Raw genomic sequence first — 14811 nt, 5'->3', positions numbered from 1 at the left:
CCTCTCGGTGGGCGGTGCTCCCGACGCTCCGCCCCCAAGAAGGACTATTGGTGAAGAGGTGCCGAGAAGGCGGTGTCCAGCCAGCTTCTGAGAGCCGGATTGGTTTGCGGGCGACCCAGAGGCGGGCCGGAGGCGGGGCCAGCCGGGAGGCGGGCGGGGCGGCTGGGGCCCGGCCCAGAGCCCCGGGCGGTCGCATTGTTTTCCTGCGCGGAGCCGCGGCGGGAGTGGGGGCTGCGACTGGGACCCAGGGCTCGCCCGGCCCGACTGCACCTCGGAGGTCAGATCCAAGCTCCATCCATTCGGACGCTCGTCACGTCTCGCAACAGCCCCAATCACGGACTGCGAACTCGGCGCGGTGCGGGGCCGCTGCCCGCCCGCTGCGATCTCGGTCCCGCTGACCCGGATCTCGGAGCAAGTACCCCGGAGCGGGGATGGGGTTGCAGGGAGGCTAGGAGGAGCGGGAGCGCTGCAGGCTGGGGACAACCTTCCGAAGTGCGAGAGGGACCCGGGGAGGGTGCCAAGCGCGCTGTGTGCCTGCCTAACGGAGAGGGTCAGCGGAGTTGGGGTGCACGGAGGGAGGAGGGGACCGTGGCCGAACCCCGTCAATGCACTGTTGGGCGCAGCGTCCGGGCGCCTCTTCTCACCGGGTTTCTCCGAGTCGCGTCCTCTGGGTTGGGGAGCACGAAAGGCGATTATTTGAGGCGCCGCACCGTACAGAGGTTGGAAAACCTGGTCCCCTGACTCCCCAGCAGGGAAACTAAGGCTGTGAGACCCGCGGAGAACTGGACCCTCTCGATGTCCCTGCAGGGATGGGAAGGGGGACGCGTCGTTCCGGACTTTGGTGTGACGGCTGCACCTCTGTACTTGTGCAAACGGGAGTCTGAGCACCTCTCAGGGGGTTGGCTTGGGCAGAGAGTCGGGGAAGCGGGGCCCCAGAGAAACAACAGCCCCGTGCCCTTCTCCTTCCTTCACCCTACTCGCCCCGGGGCTTTGTTAGACCGGGGTCTCCGAAGGGCGAGAGCCTGGCCGGCGACCTGCACCTTGAGCCCGCGGACCCCGCCTCAGCACCGGCCCCAGGCCTGCCCTCGTCGGTTCCCAGCCTCTGGCCCTGCGTCTCTGGCCTCGGAGACCCGCCTCCGCTCCCCAACCCCCCGCTCCCATCCCCACTCTGTCTGCGCCTGCAGGCCCCTCCAGCCCCTCCCTCCCGCTAACGTGGCTCTGGGACCCGGTCCCGGCCCAGACTCTGCTACCCGCCCCTCTCGGAGCCCCAGATCCAGTGAAGGGGAGACACGTCGAGCCCCTGGCCCTGGGCCCACCTTATGCCAGGGTCTAGATACCTGGATTATCCTCGTTGGGGGCTGGGTGGGAGGAGAGGGTAGGTTAGGAGCCAGGGGCTGAGGGTTGGGGAAATGCCTTGGAGAAGGGAATGCGCCTTCAGCCCGTTCCTCGAGGATTCTCGGCGCGCCCCTCACCCCTCTACCTCACCCCTGCCTCCCCCAGAGGAAGGTGGACTGGGGCAGCCAACCAGCCTGAGAGCTTCCTGCTATTGTCCCCAGCCCAGTCTCCCCTTCTCCATCCCTTCCCCAGCCCCCCCTAGACTCTGGTTATGACTCTGGCTATGACCTGGCCACTCCCCAGAGGTGGCTGCAAGGGCCAGGAGGAGAAGGGCTATTTCCTCTCCCAGCAAAGGGAGGACCTCGGAGGGGGAGATAGAGACGACCAGGCCTCCCCCATATTGCTTCAGATAGGGGGAATTATGCAGCTGGGATTGGTCCCAGCAGAGTAAGCCTTTCCCCCAGGCCCTGGGGGTGGGATGGGGACTGCTTAGATGCTGCTCCTCCAAAAACAGATACGGGAAGCTCTCTTAAAGATATATCATACTTAAGTCTAGGGGGCCAATGCAAAGGCCAACCAAGTGTTTTCAGAGGCTGGACTAATCCCAGTCTAGTTGGGGGGTGGCCACGGTGCAGAGGACATTGGGTCAGAGGGAGGCAGGACCTGCTCTCTCAGGGAAGAAGGAAGGGGCTGGGGGTGCTTGCTATCAGAGCATTTTGCCTAGAAATGAAGAGCATGTAAATGAGATGCAAATTAGCCTCTATTGTCCCCAGCTAGGGTGCTTTTGCTAAGAAGCCTGCTGGATTCTGAGGGTTTTAATGTGGGAAGTGGTCATCATGCCCCACAAACTCTCCCAGTCAACCTTTTTCCCCAAGACTGGTCCTGCAGTTCAGGAGTTTCTGGCTAGGGGCCAGCCCCAGCCCCTGCCCTCACATCTTTAGGCACGAAGCAGCCAGTACCTTTGTAATCAAGCTCAATGTCAACCCCCCCCTCCCCTCTGCCCACACACACACCACACCCCTCTTCAGGGCAGCATGTCCCCTTCCTTAGCCTCAGTAGACTTCTGAATTTTCCATTTACTTTTAAGGGATGTGGTAAGGAGGTGTAACGAAGCCCTCTTCCCTCCCTGTCCCTTCTTCCATCAGGTCCGAGGTCTCAATCCCCTCAAACCCCCACAGGAGTCACACACCCCAGGTAAGGAAAGGGCAGCAGCTCCTGAGGGCAGGAGATGGAAGCTGGCATGGCCTAGAGCAGGAAGAGGGTCTAGCTGTTCTCCCCACTTGCCAGGGACCAAAAGTTGTTTCCTGGGTGAAGATACCAGTTGCCCAGGGCAACTTGGAGGGGGAGGATAGGAGACCCGCTGTGTCCCTTTCTCTTCCCTTGGGAGCAACAGCATCCGGAAACGGGGGGGGGGGGGGGGGGGGGTTAGGGAGGCTTGGCCTTTCAGCACCAGGGGGTCGTTAGTTAGCTGACTGCTCTGCCCCTGGGGAGGGGGTCATCATTAGGTTGTTCCTACCCCTTCCCCTCCTCCAGCCCTCTCGGGACCCCATCTGACGTCAGCCCTCCCCACCAGTGACGCTGGATTGGGGGTGGGGTACACTTGGGTCCTGGCTCCAAGAGTGGAACTGGGGAGATGGAATGGGCTGGGCCTGGAAGCCCAGGGTCACTTCTTTAGGGGACGTGGTGGGAAGAGCACGTAAGGATTGGTGAAGAATAGTTGTCTGTTCACAGAAAAGAAGGATTCTCACCCTTCCTGTCCTGATTTCGGGAGCTCTTCAGCCCCTCACCTCAATTTGAGGGCTAGGAGGGCAGGAAGCTGGTTGTCCACCTCCCACTGGGGTTCCACCCAGGGTCAGCTGGGGTGGGTGGTGGTGCTGATTGGTGGGAAGGAAGGCTGTCTCATGTCCCTTCCACCATATCCATCTTTTCCTGGACTTTGGGCTACCGTTGCCTGCCTGTCGTTGAATTATTTATATTTCCATTTTGAGGCAGCCCATAGAGGGAAGGAAGGGAAAGAAGGATATACGTGTTCAGCCATTTCTCCTCACCAGTATAGCCAGTTCCATCCCTGTCTCCTCATAGGGGTGGTTCTGCTCTTCCTCATTAAGTACATGCATAGGTTCTTCGGAGCCAGGGAGGGAACAGGGGGCTAGAGAGGCTGGGTGGGGGCACAGTGGTCCGGCAGACAGCTGCAGCCAGAGCTAAATTTAGCCTCTGATCTGGCTTTGATGCAGATTCATTTTGGCTAAGGCAGCCCCCCCCCCCCAACTCCCCTCCCTACCCAGCTTCTCCCTAGCAATGGCAAGGTCCCTTGAAGCATGAACTTAGACCAGGACAATGACCCCTAGGCTTCCTCCCCCCGACTCTGGGCTTCCTCACCCCTAGAGAGGGTGATGCTTCCTCGCAGCTGCCTCTGCCCGGGCACAGCGCCTGCACGGCTCCCAGGGTGCCGCGGGGGTCCTGTGCGGGAGGGGGAGGCAGACATGGTGCCCTCTTCCTCCTCCCGGTGCCAAGGGGTCACTATTTATAATTTTAAGGCTTCAGTGTCTAATTATAACTGAGAAGGGTTAGCAAGAGGGGGCCAGGCAGTGTCAGCTACCGAATGTCCCAGGCCCAGTCAGGAGAGAAGAGAAGAGGCCGAGTGAGAAGGCTTGCAGGGGAGCGGGTGTGCCCTGTCCTTACCTGGGGTCAGCCAGTTTGGGCCAGCTGGAGGGAGAGAAAGGCCTGAGCGACAGAGACAGCTGGGGGCACTGAGGCAGTGCCAGAGGAAAGCGTTGTTTCCCCCAGCCCACAGGGTCTTCTGGGGATAGATCAGGGGAGCAGACTGCCGGCGCTGAGGGTGCAGGATTGGGTCCCGTCCCCCACTTTTCTCTGTCTCCTTTCAGGGCCGGCATATGGGTGAGGGGGCACCCCCTGGGGCCTGAGCTGCCCCCGCACAGGATGCCCCGTGCCTCCCACTTCACGCCCTTGCTGCTCCTGCTGTTGCTGTCACTCCCCCACACACGGGCTGCCTTTCCCCAGGACCCCCTCCCTCTGCTGACCTATGACCTGCAAGGTGAGTGCCCCCCGCCTTGTGTAGGCTCAGCATTCAAGACCCCAGCATAGGAAGGCGGAAGGCGAGGTGCCGGTGGGCCTCCCTGCTGGGCCCGCTTCCTTCACTCTGAGGCAGCCTTGTCGTGCCCTGGTTGGAACACCAGACCCGGCCAGACCACACCTTAGCCGGGATGAATCCCTGCCAAGCTGCTCGGGAGCTGCAGGACCTCGGTTGAGTCGTTTGACCTTTCTTTGCCTCAGTCTCCTCATCTGCAAAATGAGGATAACAAATAGTATTCTACCTCATGAGAGTTATATAGGGATTAAGTGAGGTCACCCACGGGAAAGTGCTGAGAACACTGTCTGGCCCACGGTCACTGTTTTCTGTGTGTTTGCTGTTATTATTAGCTACACAACGAAGGATCAGGCCAGTTCGGTGGTGCCCCACACCTCTTACCTCCCTCTCCACCATTTGCACCACAATTAAGCCAAGGCCCCACTGTGAGGGAAACCATAAACCCACTTTTTTTCTGAGAAGAAAAAAACATGTTTGCGGGTTCCTGTTATTAAGGTAGGATTTAGAGTATTCTAAAGGATGAAAGAATCACACTTGGGTCACTGAGAGTAAGTGTTGGGGGATAAGAACCCGCACTACGTGTGCCAGACGCCGGCCCAAGCACCGTCCGAATGTTAGAACATCTGTCCCCTGAACCCTGAGCTCCCTCGGAGTGCTGGCGATTGTGGCTGCCACGGTCAGGCCAGTGGACGCTGGAGTTGGTCAGAGGAGGCGGGGAAGTGGGGAGGGCTGAGGTGGCCTCTGAAGAACCTCGAGGGCTGGGAGCACAGGACAGCGTAGGACATGGGAACTAAAGGGGAGCACTTGCCCCACCGCGCTTCCGAGAAGGGGACTGAGTTCAGCTCTGGAGTCAGACAGACCTGGATCTGAATCCCGGTGCCAGCCACTTCCAAGCTAAATGAGCTATGCAAATTCTTTAATGGCTTGAAGCCACAGGCTCCCCATCTGTAAAATGGGGACACTAGTAGTACTTCCCTCATAGGGCTGTATTAAACGAGGCAATGCTTCTCAAGTGCGAACACAGTGGTTGGCAGAAGTTAAGTGCTCTGAGTTAGCAAACATTATTTTACTAGTAGTTGTATTAACAGCTTAACTAATACCTCACAACTCATCTTGCTCATCCACGACGTCCGTGGCGGGGCTTCATCTGGTTGGAAAGGGTATTGAGGGAGTGTGTGGTGTTTGGCTGGCCCTCAGCACCCACCTCTCTGTGTCTTCTAGGTACTTCCCCATTATCCTGGTTCCGGGGCCTGGAGGATGATGCTGTGGTTGCAGAACTTGGGCTGGACTTTCAGAGATTCCTGACCTTGAACCGGACCTTGCTAGTGGCTGCCCGGTAAACTGACCGTGGCACAGTTGTGGGGCTGACATGCATGCTCCTGGGCAGACATGGGACCTGCATGGCCACTGCAGCATCTTGCAGGGGACACATGCAGGTGTACAAGCCATGGGACATGGACATGCTTGGACCCAGAGCACAAATGCCAAGACATGGAGTAAGGGGGAGGGTAGAGGGCAGGAGGTCTGTACTGCTTGTCTCTGAGCTGCTGAGCCTGAGCAGGGTGGGCGCTAAGGAGCTCAGGTGGGGTGCCTTGGCTTGCTTGGCTCTGATCCCTCCTTACCTGTCCCTTCAGGGATCACGTTTTCTCCTTTGATCTTCAAGCCCAGGAAGAAGGGGAGGGGCTGGTGCCCAACAAGGTGAGGGGCGTGTGGGAGGAGGTGCAGGCACGGAGATGAGGCTGGGAAAGGTCTGGTGGGGGTCAAGTGGGTGGGAAGAGGAATCCAAAAGGAGCCATAATGTGAGGGGGCGTCCAGGTTGCCTATGATGTTCCCTCCTCTACTTCTCCCTTCAGTATCTAACATGGCGGAGTCAAGACATGGAGAACTGTGCTGTGCGGGGGAAGCTGACGGTGAGGAGTGGGATGAGAATTTCGAGGGGAGAATTTCCCGCCTCCAGGCTCTGTCCAAGCGGTCCTCCACTGTGCCCACTTTCCCACCCACTTCCATCTCAGGCCAGGAAAGGGGATGAATAATTTTCACTTGCCTTCACGGAAAAGTGAGACTCCCAACAGGCCAAAGAATTTGCCCAAGGTTGCAGGGCAGTGAACAGCTTACTTGGGACTTCACCCCACATTTCTCTGACTGGCTCCAGGGAGGGAGCCTTACTCCCCATGCCCCCTGTCCCACTCGTAGGGACTCCTGTCGCTGACCTAGAATTTTGGATTCTCTAGGACGAGTGCCACAACTACATTCGTGTTCTCGTTCCCTGGGACTCCCAGACACTCCTCGCCTGTGGAACGAACTCATTCAGCCCCGTGTGCCGCAGCTACGGGGTACGTAGGCAGAGGCGGGTGGCGGCGGGGTCAGGATGGGAGTGGGAAGAGAACCCAAGATGGGCAACCAGTTTGGTGGGGACGGGCCGGCTGGGGTGGAGGAACGGGAATGCCGAGCACAAGGGTCCAGAAGGGGTGGAGGAAGGAGGCAAGGAGACATGAGGGAGTGGGCTATGGAGCCAGACTCCAAGACTCCAAGGACTCCAAGACCCTGCTCCCTCTGCCTCCAGGTAACGTCGCTGCAGCAAGAGGGTGAAGAGCTGAGTGGGCAGGCCCGATGCCCCTTTGATGCCGCCCAGTCCAATGTGGCTGTCTTTGCAGGTGTGTGAGGAGCAGGCCTGTGGCAGAAGGGGGCTCGCACCTTAGCCTTTGGTCTTTGCCCATGCTCCTGAGCGGAGGGTTGAGGTAGGGGGTGGGGCCAGGCTGAGGGAGGCAGGGGCTAGGAGGCCTGGGAAGAGCCAGATCCTTGGGCCCTCCCCTGACCCCACCCTACCCACCCCTCCAGAGGGCAGCCTTTACTCAGCCACAGCCGCGGATTTCCAGGCCAGTGATGCTGTGGTCTACAGAAGCCTTGGGCCTCAGCCCCCACTCCGCTCCGCCAAGTACGACTCCAAGTGGCTCAGAGGTCAGGGCGGGCCTGGGGGAGGGACGCTGCTCTTGTGGAGGAGGTGCAGGGGGAGGACTGTAGCAGGGAGCGGGCAGATGGCGGTGGTACTGTGCATGTATGCAAAGGCAAGAGGCTGGGTGGGGCCGGGAGTTTCTGAGCATACCATTTACTGTCTCTCCCCTTTCAGAGCCACACTTTGTCCACGCCTTGGAGCATGGAGACCATGTCTACTTCTTCTTCCGAGAGGTCTCTGTGGAGGATGCCCGGCTGGGAAGGGTAAGGAGGTGGGCACCAGGGGTGGATAGCTAGAAGGTTCTGCCTGATCCTGAGGAGCCAGTCAGAGTCAGGGAAGAGCTCCTGGCCCTAATGTCCACCACACAATCCCCCGGACTCTGAACCCCAACTTGGGAGTAGCCCCCAACCCTCTGCCCCCACATCCATCCTGCTGTGTCCCTCATCCTTGACCCAGTATGATCTACCACACTATTACCCTTCCTTTGCTGTGGCCCTGGCATTGGTCCGTTTAGAGCTCCAGCGCTCCAGACCCCCCCCAACCTCCCCTCCCTCATCCTCCACTTGTCCTGAAGGCCTCACTGTTCTCCGCACCCCCCCCGCCCCCCCTTCTCCTCCCCCAGGTACAGTTCTCCCGAGTGGCCCGTGTGTGTAAGCGTGACATGGGTGGCTCGCCTCGGGCCTTGGACCGCCACTGGACATCCTTCCTGAAGCTGAGGCTCAACTGCTCTGTCCCTGGGGACTCTACCTTCTATTTTGACGTTTTACAGGCCTTAACTGGGCCTGTGGACTTGTATGGCCGCTCTGCTCTCTTTGGGGTCTTCACCACCCAGACCAATAGGTTAGTACTAGACTAACCAGTGTGGTCCAATCTGTCCCTTATCCCACCAGCGTCCAAGCTCCCCTCTCAAAGCCCCTATAGTGAGGGGAAACTCCCTTCAAAGCCAGTTTGCTGTTCTGCTCTTCTTTTTTCTCCCAGCATGGCCCCCAGGAGCTGCCTCGCCCTCTCAGGCTCCACCCCCTAATATGGTCCTTAAGGGTAGCTGCCATGTCTCACCTGGGAGGAGCTGTGCTATCCCTTCCAACACCTAGCCCACATCTTTCTCTGGCTCCTTCAGCATCCCTGGCTCTGCGGTCTGTGCCTTCTACCTGGATGATATCGAGCGTGGGTTTGAGGGCAAGTTCAAGGAGCAGAGGAGTCTGGATGGGGCCTGGACACCTGTGTCTGAGGACAGGGTTCCATCCCCCAGGTACCCGGGATGGGAGTGGTTTTTGGGGGGGGCCGAAGCAAGCGGTGTGTTCCCATATGGGATTAAGAGAGGGTCTATGGGATTACGGGGAGGGGGCTCAGTGGGGTGGCATGGGACTGGTGAGCTGTAGAGAAGGGGGAAGTGGTAGTGTGAACGTCTGTGTGAAGGGAGACGGCAAGGGTTACCAATTGTGTTTGAGAGCAGTTAGTGGGGGGCACGGAGCCTAACTGAGCCCTGGCTCCCTGTCCTAACGCTGTCCCTTCCCACGCACCTACCAGGCCAGGATCCTGTGCAGGAGTAGGTGTGGCTGCCTTGTTCCCCTCTTCTCGAGACCTCCCCGATGACGTCCTGACCTTCATCAAGGCTCACCCACTGCTGGACCCCGCTGTGCCACCTGCCACCCATCAACCTCTGCTTACCCTCACTAGCAGGTATGCTGCTAAAAAGACTACTGCCCAAGCCCCACGCCCCAGCCACTCTCCTTCTCTGACCTCACAAGGTAAATCATATTGGGAGGAAGGACCCATGAACGTGGAGGGAGAGAGGTAAGAAGGAAAGTCTGGGCTGGGGGAAGGACCCAGGAGAGTGGGAGCCAGGATACATGGGCTGTCCTTGAGACACTCCAGCTTCCACCAGTCAGGTGGCCCTGACTGAGGCGTATTCCTCCAGGGCGCTACTGACCCAGTTAGCTGTGGATGGTAGGGCTGGTCCCTACAGTAACACCACAGTCCTGTTCCTGGGCTCCAACGATGGGACCGTGCTGAAGGTGCTGCCCCCAGGGGGGCCATCTGGCAGACGTGAACCCATCCTGTTGGAAGAAATCAATGCCTACAGCCCCTCCAGGTGAGGCCTTGGTCTGGGAGTCACCAAGCCCCCCAACCACCTACAGAGCAGGAATGGGAAGTGAGGTGGTAGGTGGCGATGTGAGGATGGGGTGGGAACTCCACTGGCTTCTGATGGCCAAAGCTGTAGGATAGAGGGGTTTGGCAAGAAACTAGACTAGTATGCTAGGGCAGCCCTATGAGTGGTAGTCAGTGCCTGTGTGCCTCCCCACCTTCTGTTCTTTAGCTGACCCAGGGAGAAAGGAGCCTCCCCTGCCCCATCCCTGAGTCCTTCTGGCCTCACCCTAGGTGCCGTGGGAAGCGGGCCGCCCAGACAGCACGGCGGGTCATAGGGCTGGAGCTGGACACTGAAGGTCACAGGCTCTTTGTGGCTTTTTCTGGCTGCATCATCTACCTCCCTCTCAGCCGGTGTGCCCGGCACGGGGCCTGTCGGAGGTGAGAGGGGCCGAGGGCAGACCTGCCTGGGCCAGCAGGAGGAGCGCAAGAACACAGGCGTTGGCGGGGGGGGGGGGGGGGGGGGGGGGGGGGGGGGGGGGGGCGGGAGCGGCAGCCAGGAAATGCAGGGGCTGGCTGGAAGGGAGGGCTGCCCTGAGCACTCTGCAGGTGGGCAGTGACCAGGGCCTAGAAGAGGAACTGGGATAGCACAGGATGAGACTATTGGGCTAGGGGCCTCCTGTGGGCTAGGGTGAGAGTTGGAAGGGCAGGGCCATGGGATGTGATGAGAGAGCCTCACATGACTCTGTTTTCCGCAGGAGCTGTCTGGCTTCTCAGGACCCATACTGTGGATGGCATAGCTCCAGAGGCTGTGTGGATATCAGGAGACCTGGTGGGTAAGTGAGGGGCCCCCAGATCTCCTGAGGAGAAAGCTCTGTCCGCACCGCCAGGAGAGGAAGCTGAGGGCCAGGGTGGGGGCTGGGGGCAAGATGTATGACTGCACTAAGCCACCTCCGCCCCTGTCCTAGGACTGATGTGGATCCAGCTGGGAACCAGGAATCCATGGAGCACAGTGACTGCCAAGGTAAGCGGAGGGGCAGGGGCAGCCGTGGCCGCAGCTGCACGCACCTCTGACGGCCATCAGCTACCATCCCAGGTGGAGGTGTCTGTACTTCTGTGGCACAGTCGCCCCCTTTGGTTCTTCATGAAGCTCCCCCCTGCCTCCATCGTCACCCTCTGTCTCCCTTCTTCATAGATGGAGCTACGGGGAGTCAGTCTGGCACAGGGGATTCTGCTTATGGTGAGTCTGCCTAACCCAACGCCACCTTCCCTTGCTCGGCCCACGCTCACCCAAGTCTGTGCCCCACGGCAACAGCAGACACTGCACACACCGAGTCTCAGAAGAGGGTTAGCATTCTCCAGATACCCCGCATATAGCTAGTGCTTGGCACACAGTAGGGTGCTTAATAAATAGTTTTTGAAAAAAAAAATACATGAAATAATGTCCTGCATGGTGAGCCTTCCCCCACCCCCCAGAGGAAAGCAGAGGCTGGAGTTCTGGACCTTTGGGTTCCAAAGTGGGGGTGGGGGTGGGGGTGGGGGTGGGGAGGGCCCACCCAACCGGTGTCAGAGGTGGAAGACAGGAGCCTCACTGGCTCTGACCTGGTCTCTGTCACCAGTGCTTCTGGGTCCTGGCCCTTCCCCTGAGACCCCCAGCCCCCCCAGTGATGCCCACCCCCGGCCCCAGTCTTCCACTCTTGGAGCTCACACTCAGGGTAAGGGGACTGGCTGGGAGGGATAGGAGTGAAGTGTGGGACTGCTGAGTCTTGAAGAATTCTAAGCCCCTCACTGACGTGTTTGGTGCTCACTAATGCCTGTTTGGAGCCTCCCCTCCCCAGAGCTGGGCATCTCGGACCCGCCGCCTTCTGCACTGGCAGAGTTTGGCACTCGCTCTTGGCATGGCTACAGGGGCCAGAGCTGGGATGGGGGCTGTGTGTGAGGTCTAGTGTGCTGTGCTGGGCTGACTGTGTGTGTTGAGGGCAGGGGAGGTCATTCTGAGGACGGTCAGCCTGTGCTGGGGTGAAGCTGAGCAGCAGAGAGGAGAAACTCGAACTTGCCCTCCCATGCCCACCTACCTTGGCTGAGCCTCCCTCCTCCCTCTCGGTCAGCAGGCGTGCGCCAGGACCTACCCCCAGCCTCAGCCTCCCTCTCCGTCCCCATCCCGCTCCTCCTGGCCTGTGCTGCTGCAGCCTTCGCCCTGGGCGCCTCAGTCTCTGGCCTCCTGGTCTCCTGCGCTTGTCGCCGAGCCCACAGACGTCGGAGCAAGGACGTCGAGACGCCGGGGCTCCCGCGCCCTCTCTCCCTTCGCAGCTTGGCCCGGCTGCACGGTGCGGGCCCAGAGCTGCCGCCGTGCAAGGATGGAGACGGGGCGCAGCCGCCCCAGCTCTACACCACCTTCCTGCCTCCCCCCGAGGGCGTAGCCCCGCCGGAGCTGGCCTGCCTGCCCACGCCGGAGTCCACGCCCGAGCTGCCGGTCAAGCACCTACGCCACGCTGGGGGCCCCTGGGAGTGGAACCAGAACGGGAACAACGCCAAGGAGGGCCCGGGCCGCGCGCGGGGCGGAAATGCAGCGGGCGGCCCCGCGCCGCGCGTGCTGGTGAGGCCGCCGCCGCCGGGCTGTCCGGGGCAGGCCGTGGAAGTCACCACCCTGGAGGAACTGCTGCGCTACCTGCACGGCCCGCAGCCGCCCAGGAAGGGGGCCGAGCCCCCGGCCATGGCGGCGTTTACCTCGCGGGCGCTCCCGCCAGAGCCGGTCTCCAGCCTCCTCCCCCGGGAGTGTGGTCCGCCGCTGAGGCTGGACGTGCCCCCCGAGGGGAAGTGCGCGGCGCCCTCCACCCGGCCCGCGCTCTCCGCCCCTGCTCCCCGGCTAGGGGTCGGGAGCAGCCGGAGGATGCCCTTCCCCACGCACCGTGCACCCCCCGCTCTGCTCACTCGGGTCCCCTCGGGGGGCCCTTCCAGGTACTGCGGGGGTCCCGGGAGACATCTCCTGTACCTGGGCCGGCCGGAGGGGTATCGGGGCCGCGCTCTGAAGAGGGTGGACGTCGAGAAGCCCCAGCTGCCCCCGAAGCCTCCTCTCGTCTCACCTTCCTCCCAGCCGGCTCTCCCCAACGGCAGCCATTTTAACTTTTAAAGGGAGCTGCGCCACGTCCTTCAATGGCGCCCATGAGGCCCGTGCCCTCAAAAGCCAAGAGCATGGACGCGTCTCCAAGGATAGATCCCCTCCCTCTCTCCGTGTTCCACACCTCCAGCCTTCCTGGACTCTGAGAGTCTCCCGGGGCCCCAGTCCGCCTCGGGTTTATTTATTGACTGTCTTTTCCCCCTGTCCTCGAGAGAGGAGTGGGAGGTGAGAAGCTCGCCCCCTCAGTGAGCCAGCTTTTCGGGGGGGGGAACTGGCGCACTCCCACTCCCCCCTCCCTCAGCCAAGCTGCCTTAACTCGCCCCTCCGGGCTTCCTCCATAGACTGGGCCGCGGGCGGGCCGCAGGGCGGACGGACAGACCGACGGGGCTGGGGCCGCGCGCGCGTTGTGTACAGAGTCCCCGGGCCTCCCGGGACGTGCCTCCTCCTACTGTGTAGGAGCCTCCGCTTCCCAATACAGCTGTGTCCCCGAGCCGTGCCTGACTTTCCTAGCGGAGGGGGCGGGGCGGGAACCGGTCCGCTCGCTAGGCGCCTCTGCCTCCGAATCTCTGCCTTGGTCTTGGCCTTCCACTCTCTCCCGAGTAATTGGGATGGCTGCGGTCCCACCGGGGTTAATCAGGAAAGGTTTCCTGAAGGAGGCAAGCGAAGAAATGGGTGTGTGGAGATGAACCAGGACCCAGGAGACCCACGGCAGAACTAAGGTGGGGTGGGGAGGGCACCAGAGCTCGTTTCTGGATCGAGGATGTTTTCATAGCCTGTTCCGTGGGGGTGGGGGGAGGTTATTTTTTGAGAAATAAAATGAAGCTGCAGCGCAAGTGATTTAAGTTTCACAACAAGAAATCTTGTCCTAAAGAATTTGGAGAGTGTGGGTCGCACGATGGGTAGGCTGCAAAGAACAGCAAAGGATTCAGCCCTGTTGGTGGTAGGGGCTACCCTTGGCAGTTCCCTGAGGAGCAGTTAGTTCCCTTTCTCAGAGCGGGAGGGGGTGTAGGAGCGCGTGTTTCCTCGCACGCATGCGTAACCTCTTGTCTCGGAGTCTCGGGCGGCGCTCCAGCCCCGCGCTCCGAGGATCAGCTAGCGGGTGCCTGTTCCGTCGTTCCTCTGGCCGGAGCTGGCTGAAGATACCTGTCTGTTATCCCGGGGACCACTGGGAGGGGCGGACAGGACCGTCTGCCCCGCCCACTACCTCGAGTTTAAGGACACTTAAAACCTCGCGCGGGCGGTGGCTGCTTTTGGGATTTACAAGTCCGGGTCTTTACCGGCGCGTGGCCGGAGTATCCGCTCAGTTGGAGCCCTAGGCCGCCGTCCCACTGGTGCCGCCTGGAGGCCGGCCCAAGCCCTGCAGCTAAGGAAGCCTTGGCAGTCCTTTTCCCGGTTCGCCCCCGGCCTGCCTTGAGCAGGAAACCGCTGAGAACAATTTGGTGAAGAACCGTGATTGTGTCTAGCTCCGCCCTTATTACTTGTAATCCTGCCATGTCAGAACTTTGCCCTAAGTCTCAATTTCCTCATCTGAAAAAGAGTTGTTTGAGAGGCTCAAGTAATTATATGTAAAAATGCTTTTAAAGGAGAAAGCATGGTTACCTTGTGAGATGTCGATTCCTCCAAAACCATGCTTAGGTGTCCTAACTTTGCGATCTACCAAGCAATGTTTCCTTTTGTATCCTTAAAATCTTCATTTATAGATTTTACCCTCAAGGTTTTTTTTAAAGTCGCTCTCTGAACTTTCCTCACACCTTGTTCTGCCAAATTTGTTCCCCAGTCTACCCTCTGCTTGGAGCTTGTTTCCCCAGGTTGGAGAGGTCCTTTAGGTCTTAGTTTCCCCCTCTTCAGATGTCTTACTTAAACCAAGATGCTTTAAAACCATTGCTAGTTTTCTAGATAGTGAATGAGAGCAAGGAAGGAATGGAGCAACTTTCTAATCACCTGACTTCATTATCCTCTTCAAACCAAGATGTTAAAGCCAGGACAAAGAAAAATGTTAGGGCTGCAGCCTTTCTCAGCCTTCTGAGGGACAAGTCTCACAAATACTTCCGTTCTTGCTGTGAAGGTGGTCACGACAAAGGGGTAAATGATCTTTAGGTTTAAATACAGACTCAAAAGAAGTTAATGTTGTGACTCTGTGCAGACAACAGCAATTTACAGGTTAAAGTCCTGGTTTCATTTTAATCAAGAAGGGTGTTCATTTACAAAGTA

At 59.6% G+C, this 14811-nt stretch overlaps 1 protein-coding gene across 6 annotated transcripts; it reads left to right on the top strand.

The window, feature by feature from the left end:
• The first annotated feature begins 284 nt into the window (after positions 1–284).
• SEMA6C (semaphorin 6C) lies at positions 285–13674 on the top strand. Of its 6 annotated transcripts, none has more exons than XM_035727387.1 (18): positions 285–415; positions 4221–4390; positions 5666–5780; positions 6079–6142; positions 6298–6354; positions 6676–6777; positions 7008–7098; positions 7283–7402; positions 7572–7660; positions 8020–8237; positions 8515–8646; positions 8925–9077; positions 9316–9489; positions 9777–9923; positions 10241–10318; positions 10451–10506; positions 10678–10722; positions 11672–13672. In XM_035727387.1, the coding sequence occupies exons 2-18, from the start codon at positions 4276–4278 to the stop codon at positions 12610–12612; spliced, it is 2697 nt and encodes an 898-aa protein (XP_035583280.1). In that variant the 5' UTR covers positions 285–415; positions 4221–4275; the 3' UTR covers positions 12613–13672. The 6 variants fall into 6 exon arrangements, with proteins under 6 accessions (XP_035583280.1, XP_027434295.1, XP_035583279.1 ...); XM_027578494.2 differs by having other exon boundaries at positions 11591–13672; XM_035727386.1 differs by having other exon boundaries at positions 11594–13671.
• The last annotated feature ends 1137 nt before the right edge of the window (positions 13675–14811 follow it).

Source organism: Zalophus californianus, chromosome 4, assembly GCF_009762305.2.
Source record: "Zalophus californianus isolate mZalCal1 chromosome 4, mZalCal1.pri.v2, whole genome shotgun sequence".
In the NCBI taxonomy this organism is placed as follows: domain Eukaryota; kingdom Metazoa; phylum Chordata; class Mammalia; order Carnivora; family Otariidae; genus Zalophus; species Zalophus californianus.
The sequence above is the reverse complement of the archived record's forward strand: the minus strand, read 5'-3'. Positions and strand labels throughout refer to the sequence as shown.